This window comes from Wolffia australiana, chromosome 4 (assembly GCF_029677425.1).
Source record: "Wolffia australiana isolate 7733 chromosome 4, ASM2967742v1".
In the NCBI taxonomy this organism is placed as follows: Eukaryota; Viridiplantae; Streptophyta; class Magnoliopsida; order Alismatales; family Araceae; genus Wolffia; species Wolffia australiana.
Genome location: NC_135838.1, coordinates 5,238,918 through 5,249,784, shown reverse-complemented (window position 1 = coordinate 5,249,784; position 10,867 = coordinate 5,238,918). Strand labels below are relative to the sequence as shown.

At 41.1% G+C, this 10,867-nt stretch overlaps 1 protein-coding gene across 1 annotated transcript; it reads right to left on the bottom strand.

The window, feature by feature from the left end:
• Positions 1-1,329: 1,329 nt before the first annotated feature.
• Positions 1,330-9,196, bottom strand: EIF3A (eukaryotic translation initiation factor 3A). Its single transcript, XM_078573427.1, has 14 exons — positions 9,092-9,196; positions 8,642-8,740; positions 7,873-8,354; positions 6,899-7,114; positions 6,434-6,802; positions 6,317-6,346; positions 5,811-6,038; positions 5,564-5,725; positions 4,563-4,784; positions 4,269-4,487; positions 3,751-3,957; positions 2,899-2,979; positions 2,620-2,821; positions 1,330-1,887 (listed from the first exon to the last, which is right to left on the bottom strand). Exons 2-14 carry the CDS (start codon positions 8,685-8,687, stop codon positions 1,472-1,474), a joined length of 2,880 nt encoding a protein of 959 aa, XP_078429553.1. The 5' UTR covers positions 8,688-8,740; positions 9,092-9,196; the 3' UTR covers positions 1,330-1,471.
• Positions 9,197-10,867: the final 1,671 nt, after the last annotated feature.

Below are 10,867 nucleotides of genomic sequence, written 5' to 3'. Positions count from 1 at the left end.
TGGCATTTCCTGACACATACATTTCTGGTTATTTTTTCAATAAAAAATATTAAAATACATTTATTGTAAATTGAGTTTCCTTTCCATCTTGTGGAGAGATGGGCATGAAATAACTTGTTTCTATTCCGTCCAGATGTGATGATATTTATCACTGGACTTTGGGAACCCTGTTTCGAGTAAGAAAGTGATACAATTAATATTAAATGAAGTGAGTAAGTTTATACTGAGTCAATTGGCTAGGCTGAGGGGAAATTGATTTCTCAGCTATGTAAGTAAATAAAAAAAGAGACGTTGTCTCTACTACCTCCATGTCAGAGGACATGGAGGGAGAAGATGTCGGAATGGTCATCAGCCGAGGCCAAGGGCATCAGGCTTCTCCTGTTGGCCTGCCACAGTCTCTTCATGGCATTTCCTGACACATACATTTCTGGTTATTTTTTCAATAAAAAAAATATAAAAATACATTTATAAAAATATAAAAATTAAGCTTCATTTCCATCTTGTGGAGAGATGGGCATGAAATAACTTGTTTCTATTCAATCCAGATGTTATGATATTTATCATTGGGCATGAAATAACTTGTTTCGGGGAAAAGGACATTGCACAGAGGAGACAGAGGAGCCAAGTTAACTGTACTTCCTTGTCTGCCCTCCTGACGGGAGAGCTACCCTATTTAAGGGGAATACTAGCATAGTGAAAAATGACTGAAATTCACCCATTGATCTTTTATGAATGTGCCAACCACGGGGATCATGTCAGAAAGCGGCAGACAGAGGTTGGTATATTCATATCATTTCTGGGTTTGTTTTTTCTCTCAGAAAAAGCAAATAATGAAAATAAATTCGATCACTCATTACCCATCTAGTGAAAATCATGGACATGAAGCAATCCTTGTTAATTTTACAGTAGGGGCATGACATTCCCAGTATTGTTTCACACATCGTTTGGTTTCTCCACAGTATTCTTGGTTCACTTGTTTATTCCGGAATGTTATTGTGAAACAACATTGGCATGAAAGAGATTTTCTAAATTTCATCAGAGAGATGATAGGGACATGTGCTGACATAAATATCTCCTTAAAATTCTTTTTGTAGAAAATGTACCTGGATTGGGAGATAATATTTTGCAAAAGACAGATGATAGATGGGTAGAGAGATGTAGAGGGGGAACGAGATGTTTTCTGAGAGGGAGATCACTGACAGGAGCTGAAATAAAGACATACAAATACAAGAAATAAAAAGATATGGATTGAGAGATGTTACCGGCTCGTTGCAAGCAATCATGATGAAGGAAGAACTCTTACACAAACAGTCGAGGACAGAAAGTGGAGAGAGAAACAACATGCCGCAAAATAATCAAAGAAAAAAAAAAGCCAACAAATAAAAGATCCATTCACCAACGCGACACAAAATTGCGCCGAGAAAAAGGGTTCCTCCCTTCCCACATCGAAAACAAGTCTCCGTCCTCGTGATCAATTCCTCCCCCTGGACGAGGAAAACGCCGAGGACGAGGGCGGTGGCACCGACCTCCCCCCGCCAAACCGGCGCCTGTCGTCTCGCCAGCTGTCCCCAACACCGCCCCGTCTGTCGGCATCCGGCGGTGCAGCCGCCGCGGGCCTGCCGCCCTGCCTTTGGCTTGGCGGCACGTACTTCTTCTTCTCCGGCACCGGCGCCGCGGCAGGCTCGGCAGCGGGCGCGGCGTTCGCCGCGACGGGCACCGGCGGTGGCGGCTGCGCCGACACGTCTGGGGGCGGCGCTCTTCTGAGTAAAGCCTCCCTCCTTTCCCGCTCCCTCTCCTCTAACTCCCTCTCCCTCTGCCTCTGCTTCTCGGCTATCTCGTCGAGCTTCGCCTTCCTCTCCGCATCCTCTCTCTTCTTCCTCTCCATTTCTGCAATCAAAGGCCGCGGATTAAGAAGACGACAAAAGGGCAGCACGTCAACGGAGGGTGCGAGATGAGCCGAGAGAGAAGGATAAAGGTGGAGAAATGTAGAGAGGGTGAGTGTGAGATGAGATAGGAAGAAGTTCAAGAGGGATGGGATAAGAGATGTGATGAATGGAAGAAGTTCGGATAAGTTGAGAGAGGATTAAAAAGTGCAGAGAGGGCGTCGGATAAGTTGAGAGAGGATTGAACCAGAGAGAAACAAGAGATGTACTCCGGGAGAGAGGGATGGGCAAACAGAGATAGTTTGGCTGAGAGAGAGAGAGAGAGGCAGACAGAACGGTATAGAGATGATACGGGCTGATAGATGATAATGGAAATGTTTGAACCAGAGAGAAACAGAACGGTGGAGAGATGTAATCTTAGTGAAATGGATAAGGCAATGATTGAGAGAGAAAGGTAGACGTGGGTGGGTTGAGAGAGATCAGGCAATGATTGAACCAGAAAGAACCAGAATGTAGATAGATGTAGTCAGGATGAGACGGATGGGACGATAGAAATAGGTGGGTAGAGGGAAAGAAATGTCAAGTATAGAGCCAGAGAAACAGAAGGGCAGAGAGATGTATTAAGAGTGAGATGGGCAAATAGAGCTGCATGGGTGGAAAGAGATCTGAATGAAGGGTTGATGGATCGATAGAAATAGGTGGGTTGAAGATAGAGAGAGAATGTAGACTATTTTACCTTCTCGCTTGCGGATTTCTTCCTCTTCGCGTAGCCTGGCGAGGCGCTCCTCCTCGGACTTGAGGAAGAAGATGAGCTTGCGGCGAGTGTCTCGTTCGCGCTTCCTCTCATCGATGACCTGTCGCAGTTTATCCTCTTTCTCCCTCTTCAACCGGCTCTGCTCTTCCTCGCGGCGGGCCACGATTCTCTCCTGGAATATCACCTGCAGTGGGAACTTCATTCATGAGAGAGAAATAAGAGAGAACATCAAGAGAGAATTTCTAGAGAGAAATGGGGGACCTTGTGTTCGAGCATCCTCGACAACCTCTTCTTCTCTTGCAGATCCCCAGCATGGTGCTGCCGACTGAGCTCGTTCGCTTGCTGAAAAAGAATTTTTTTTTTAAAAGCAAGGTCAGTGAAATCAAGAATGAAAGAATTTCTAAAGAATGCTTCAGATACTTGCAAGAGATAGAAAAGTAATGACAGAGAGCGTGTGTGAGAGGGAGACAGACAACGGTGTGATTTCAGAAGCTGGGTGCTAATTAAAGAAGTAAACTAGAGAGTACTATAGTTCCGGATCGTCCCGGACATGGACGGACGGGACGGGACGAATTTCGTCCCGTCCTACGATGTTAGCTCAGGGACAAAGGACGGGACGCTTTTTCGTCCACCGACATAAAAAAACGTCCAATCCAATAATCTCAGGACAGTTATTCGTCCCGTCCAGTCCTCCCGGAACGAATTTTCGTCCCGAAATTCGTCCCGGACGAAAAAAAACATTTTATATTTTAATTATATTAGTATGGCTTAAAATACAGGGACTTTGATGCATATTGTCGTAGCGAGGCCACGTGGCAACATCTCAACCGTCGGATGTGAATCCGGCGGTTTTCCGTCCAGATTCGTCCGTCCATCATCCGGAGACCTCCGGACAGACAATTTTTTCGTCCCATGGGACGAAAACTGTCTCATCCGGTGGTCCTTGGGACGAGTTTTTGTCCCAAAATTCGTCCGGTACCCTCGAACGGGACGATTTTTTGTCCAGGGACGAAAAAATCGTCTCCTCCACGTCCTGCACTATACTAGAGACATAGAGAAAGCGAGAAAACAGAAAATAGAGAATAGAGGAGAAAAAGGAAGATGAGAAAGAACCAGCTGCTCTTGCTCGTGGAGTATCTTCTCCTGAACTAGACGCTGCTGATAGGCAGCCTCGATGAGAGGATCCTCCTCCTCCCTCCTTGCCCTCTCCATGTAGTCCATCGTCTTTGCCAACTTCTGCAGCTTCTTCTCCATCTCTTGCCGCTCCTTCAGCTGCTCGCTCCTCGCGAGCTCCATCAATGCCTGCTTCGTCACCTTCTCCTACACACCAATCCCACAAAGTCATTTTATATTTATTCACAACTTAATCATCATACCTAAAGAACAAAACACCCTCAGTAATGGACTACCCCATCTCTTAGTGGATGCAAACTATGTTGAAAATTGGATACCCTAAACCAAGAACCCATCATCCTCCAGATACGAATGACGATCTTGTCATCATCTCTCGTCATCTGAGCGAGGTTAAAAAGGGGCGATTGACGAGACAATGACTAATCATCATTAGTGACCGTAAGCGCTGGTCACTCCCTCTATTGATGACATTCTACCCATCTATTGAGCTTGCTTACCCCTTCAATGGCGGGCCGCTTCCCTTTTTTCTTGCCACGCTTCTCGGCTTCCAAAAGCAGAGCCTGCTGGAGCTCCTGCGCCTCTTGCAGCTCGCGCTCCTCGATCTCACGCCGAATTCTCTGCTCCTCGCGGCGTGAAAACTCTGTCGCCCTCCTTTTCTGCTCTGCCTCCTCCGTCAGCTTCTGAAGCTTCATCCTCTTGGATTCCTCCTCCCGCTCCTTCACAAACATTCTAAGTCAGCGCCCACTCGGTGCAAGACTCAAGAAAAGAAGACAACAGAAAGTAGTCTGTACCAATTCTAGCATCTGGCGCTCATGCTCTTCCTTGCGCTTCTCAATGATGGACTTTCGGGCGAGGAGACGCTTGTGTTCCTTGTCCACTGTCTCACCCAGACTGACGAGGGTCTCGCCAAGCTTGGGCTGCTTCTTGGTCGGAGGATAAATCATGTTCCTGGCCTTGCCCAAGGACTCGGCCAGTGCGGCAAGGTGATTGCGGAGACCCTCTGATTCGAGGTCCTGTATTGAGTTGTGAACATCACAGAATAGATGATTTAGTGAGTAATTGTTTATAAAGATCCCAAATTTGAACTAAAAATAACAGAAATTACTGATTGGGACGGTCATTTGATCCGACGTCCCAAGTCAAAATATATGAGATTGAAGTTGACAATAGTCGCAGATTAGTAGATGGATTGAGTCATTTCACACAAAATAACACAGTTATCTATTCAAAAACATTCAGCAAAATATATGATTAAAAGACTGAAAACAGTGATTTCTGATGCCCATAGAGTCGAGGTCCTAGACTCAAAAATTATGATTTACGTCAGCGGTATTGTGGTTGAAGATCAAAGGATAGAAGATAGAGACGGTCACTTTATAAGGGACGGTCACTTTATCCCACATTCGAACTCAAAAAATTCAAGAAAAAATAAGGGACAAGGACGAAATGGCAGTAGGGGAGCCCTCTGATTTCAAGTCCTGAAATCGAAAAATGTGGTTGAAAGACATCGCATACTAGTAGAAGATCACAGAATAGAAGATGGATAAGGTTTCATCAGTAAAAATAATCTTTTCTTGACAGAAAAAAGACAATTGGAGTCGCAGAGGCCCTCTTACTCGATGTCCATGGTTTGACTATGTCAAGTCATTTTCTTTTTTGAAGATGAAAGAATAGAAGTAAGAATGAATTACTTTCTAACAAAAATGTACAAATTTTTTTTGAAAACAAATAATTGATACTCTCAAAAAGGTATCAATTTATAATCAAAAGATAGAAAATGGTGGATTCGCACCAGATTAATAAAGTGAACAGCCCCGTTCAAGTGGTCAACTTTCATTGGGACAAAACCATATTTCACAGCATCAACCGCGATCTTCTCGATAGATGGGAAGACGAAAAACGGAATCATCCTCGATAGTGTCTCAATTTTCATCGTCTGGTACACCTTTGAGACCTGAGAATGACACAAGTTTAAGAAATATAAGCACCAGAGACCCGACGTTTTATTTGAATATAAAATTCTAAAATGGAATCCAGACCTGCTGGAGAACCCTCAGGGCCGTCAATTTTTCCAAAGCAGGGGCATACTGAGACAGCTGAACCTCAGGAACAGACGACGCTGAAGAAAGCTTTGACCCAACTTTGGATATTTTGGCCAACAGTGGCTGAACTCTCGAAGCAAGATCCAACGGTAGAAATTCGTTTTCAAGAAGATGGTAAAGATCTTTCGCCTCTTGAGAAACGCAAGACATGACGCCTTTAGAAACCTTAAACAAGGGAGAAAAAACAAGATTGAAATTGGCAACATAAATGCGAGTAATTCTATATCATTAACTGGTCTGTTTGGTCGGAAAACCATATATTTCGGAAATCTCTCCGATAGTCATTAGTAAACTTTTTTTGAGCAAGATTAGCTAGGAGGAACAGAATTCGAAACGAGACTAGAACTACTAACAAGAAATCCCAATTAAATTATTGATAAGTAATTAAGCATCATATTATCCTCACTCTAAAGAGAAAAAATTTAAAAAGTCACAATGCATACCAACTCTGCTAAGAGTGACGACCTTGTCAGCTGCAGAAAGCGAAAGAGGAACGTCAGTATCTGACAAGCAAGCCAAGAAAATATCAGAAACATATAAGTCAAGCTGGAGAATAATACCATTTCCTTGCTGTCCCGCTTGGGATCGACACTAAAATTAATTAGGTTCGACATCCTCAAGTTGCGCTCTCTCTCATTCTCAAGTTCCAGGTGCGATGCTCCATACTTCAGATCATAAGGAACCACCGAAAGAGCAGCCAAAAGAACAGACGTGGCAATTAGTTGCAGATCCTTCTGAGATAAGTTCTTGTTGTGACTTTTCTGGAGAATAAAAATCTTGAGCCACGCGTAAGCATGATACAAATGACTATCGGAGACCCAGAAAATCTCTGTCAGCTTAGCATAATAGGTAACCATTACGGACGGCTTGGGCGTCTTCTTAACCATACACATCAGCCCGTGGACGTCCTCAACAGAACGAAATGCCTCCTGAACGTAATTAAGACATATCAACGTTAACAAGGTTTACATGTCGTGTAAAGATTCAAGTAAAAATCAATCAAAATGAAAGCAACAGTGCTTAACCTGCCATAGTTCAAGGTCAGTTGCAATCTTGAGCTGTTCAACTCTGGTATCCATGTACAGCTGCAAAGTTTCTGGAGCCGTTAGTTCTGGCCTATCTCTTTGATCACGGTACTTGTTGAGATTAGAGAGGTGGTTTCTAATGATTTCACAAAGTCTGCGAAATTCTGTGGTCCTCTTATACTGTTTACAGAACTGGAAAGCTCGGTGCGCAGTCATCTACATGAAACAAAAAAGACCATAAGTTTGATTACTTGAAACATGGTAGTCACCAATTTACTAAAATCTCATCTGAAGATAATGGTGCTTTTTAACGGGTTAGAGAGATAATTCATCTTTCCCTTAACATTAGGGATCATCGGGTTTATTAGATTGTAAATAATCTGAAAGTTAGACTCGCAGTTCGGGCTTCACTTAAAGATCCGGAGAATATTCAAAAAAAATTAATTGGTCCGTCAGTTTTTTCTTAATTAATACGCGCCACATACAGCTAGGAAAGGTGCCAGGAGCAACAATCTCCAATTATAAGTATACTTTATAAGACTTTTACTACCAGTTTCTTCACAATATAGATGACACAAGGCAGTACGCAATTTACTAAAATCTCATCTGAAGATAATGGTGTTTCTTAACTGGTTAGAGAAATAATTTATCTTTCCCTTAACACTTGGGATCATCAGGTTTATAAGATTGTATATAATCTGAAAGTTAGACTCGCAGCTTGGGATTCACTTACAGATCCGGAAAATACTCAGAAAAAATATATATTTGGTTCGTCAGTTTTTTCTTAATTATTACGTGACCACATACAGCTAGGAAAGGTGCCAGGAGCAACAATCTCTAATTATAAGTATGCTCTATAAGGCTTTTACTACCAGTTTCTTCACAATATAGATGACACGAAAATAATTAAACGGGTTTGCAAATTACAAAAGTTGTTCATATAGTAAAGGTAGACAAGAAAAATTAGTGCATACCGCATACAAGGCTTCCAACTTGGAATTGTTGCGCAGGATCTCCAACACAGTCCTGTAAGTTTCCCACAGAAACTTAAACCAGGGGGTGACAAGCTCCCTGTCAGATCGATCTTTACCTTTCTCTCCGCTGACATAACTCAGCATTAAATCCTCTGGCCTCTTATCAGCCTCTAAATCTTCCACGTCTAACGCATCTTCCAGGGCCTGAGCTTGGCTTCGAGCTTGCTCGGCTTTCTCAGTGGAGAGTTGCATGAAATGCTTGATGACTTCCTCCAAAGAGCTAACATTAACTTGTTGACAAACGATTCGATACTGGATAAGACCATCCTTTGCAAATCTCCCCCTTCGTAGGTCCACGCAGAGCTCCACATACTTGAACATAATACGCTCCAAGGGCTTCTGCCAAGCCCTGTACCTCTTTGATGTGATAACGTCATGGAGTGCTTGCAAAGCCGATTGCTTCTGCCCAACGTTTATCAATTCTGCATGCAGGTAAAATTACATTAAAAGGGTTGAAAATTATCCCTACAGATTAATCTGGCACGAAAAATAAAAGGGTTGAGAGCAATTCAGATTTCCAGTTGCCAAGATAATTTTAGAGAGAAAAGTTTGTTGATCGAGTTGCGGTTTCTTGGGTATTTTAAAGCATCATAAAACCTTCAGATAAGATTCACAGAAGAGAATTTTTTATCAGATTTTGTTAGAGAATGAAAGCAAATCATGTCGTGGAAATCCAAGAATAAGTGGACAACGTGAGTTTAGTCTTCACCTTCCGCTCGTTTTAGAGCATTTTCAGGTTTCGCAAAAGTCGCCATGATTGCCGATCAACAAAATTCGCGCCTGCTTGCGCAAAGCAGGCGAGAAAAACCTGGGAATAGACAAGAAATATCAGGATAACACAATTGACCAGACATGACAGAGTTTAAGAGGGCAATAAAGGTCTACAAATTGAAACAGCAAAGACAGAGGAACAAAAAAGTACACAATTCCATCGAATTAAATCGGGGCATCTCCCTCAAATCCCCAAAAGCTGGTACATACACGTATTCAATAAACCCAACCAAAGATTGAACCCCATGATCCTCCGACGACTTTCAAGCAGCTCTTACACAAATATTATTCGAAATCAACGGTTACAGGCCAGTATTTTTCAAGAAAAAAACAGGAACACGGACGAATCAACAAAGAAATCAAGAGATCGTAGAGCAGAAGAAAGTACCTGGAAATTCTGGCGCTCCACCGATGAATCTAAGGCCGCCTCCTTCGAGCTTCCGCCAAGACCCTAGACCACGGAAAACAGATGAAGTGGGGCGATTAGGGTTTTCTCCCACTACTTCAGCGGATACCCGAATTTAACGGTTTCGGGCGGGTCGACCGGCCGGTTCGTCTCGGCCGGCCGGTCCGTATGCTACATTTTTCAAGTCCGAAATTACAAACAAGTAAAGGATTTTCTTATTATTGTGCGTATAAAACTGAATATTTTTTGTTTGAATGTAAGTCAACATGTATACATCGGTAAACTTTTGGAACATTTATAATTAGCATGTTTATGTTACTCCTGCCGACTTCTATATTGGAAAGCAAAATTAACCCCAATATGGCTCTTCTTCATTATAATCCTTAGCGAGATTATGTTTTTTTCATTTAATCCTGCCAACTTCTATATTGGATAGCAAAATTAACCCATTGTGGCTCTTTTTCATTTAATACTTAGTGAGATTATTATTTTTTCATTTAATCATGCTAACTTCTATATTGGAAAGCAAAATTAACCCATTGTGGCTCTTTTTCATTTAATACTTAGTGAGATTTTGATTTTTTCATTTAATCATGCTAACTTCTATATTGGAAAGCAAAATTAACCCATTGTGGCTCTTTTTCATTTAATCCTTAGTGAGATTATGATTTTTTCATTTAATCATGCCAACTTGTATATTGAAAAGCAAAATTAACCCCATTATGGCTCTTTTTCATTTAATCCTTAGTGAGATTATGATTTTTTTTCATTTAAACCTGCCAACTTCTATATTGGAATGCAAAAGTAAACCCATTGTGGCTCTTTTTCATTTGATCCTTAGTGAGATTATGATTTTTTTTTGTTGAAGAAAGTGTAGGTGACCTCTTTAACAAGTGTGTTTCGTGTCAGGATTATTTCTATGTTCGTTTAATGATTTTAATATAAAAATTCATAAAAAATTGCATTAAATTTTCTGTTTCAGCCATTGGCATTCCCTAAAATTATTCGTGGAAGTTTGATCATGAAAATTATTATATTTTTTTAATGTTACTATAGGTTTTAAGGATATAGAATTGTCTTTTTTTGTTTTTCAATTGGCATATGACATGACCTTAAATATTACCTTAGAGATTTTTTACTGTTATTCATGTCCCATTTCACATGGTTACAACTTTTTATCTCTGGTACTGCTCAAATTTTCTCTCTTTTTTCATGGGAAAATATACAGTAGCATGATTTCTACGTGGAATGTCATTTGCATCTAAATGTCTCCTCTTTATGACTTACCCTTTTCGAATATTTTTTTTACATTAACTTCCATTGTCTAGTTTGATTATTTCCATTTTGAATTTTTACTCCCTTTCAACGACTTTAACACGTTATCCTTCACGCTCAAGTAGAATTTCGTATTCATTATAATTGGGGCTGATATAAACTCTGCAAAAACCTTATTCTAAATCAATATATCACTAAGTCATGACCATTTTTGCAGTGATCACTGATTAGTTGATGTGCCCTGGATGTTATTCTAATTCCTAGTTCACCTTCTATAACATATGACAATATATTACTTAGTTTTCATATCAGTGCATTGGCGGCTGATGATTTCATGAATATTATATGCTGAAGAATAAGTATATATATTTTTGTGAAGGCAATGAAAAAAGCATTTAGTTTTATGCATTCATTTTGAAGCATGATAAATTGATTTGTGTTAGTTTTATAGTGTTACGCTTCGGCCTTATACTGTCATCTAAT

Bases quoted from the DNA above. Each gene is read 5' to 3' on its own strand.
- EIF3A (XM_078573427.1), bottom strand. From the start codon at position 8,687: ATGGCGACTTTTGCGAAACCTGAAAATGCTCTAAAACGAGCGGAAG. The intron at 6,039-6,316 runs GTATGCATTGTG...CCCTTGTTTAAG, and splicing joins CGTCACTCTTAGCAGAGTTG to GTTTCTAAAGGCGTCATGTC. The intron at 4,488-4,562 runs GTACAGACTACT...ATGTTTGTGAAG, and splicing joins AGCGCCAGATGCTAGAATTG to GAGCGGGAGGAGGAATCCAA.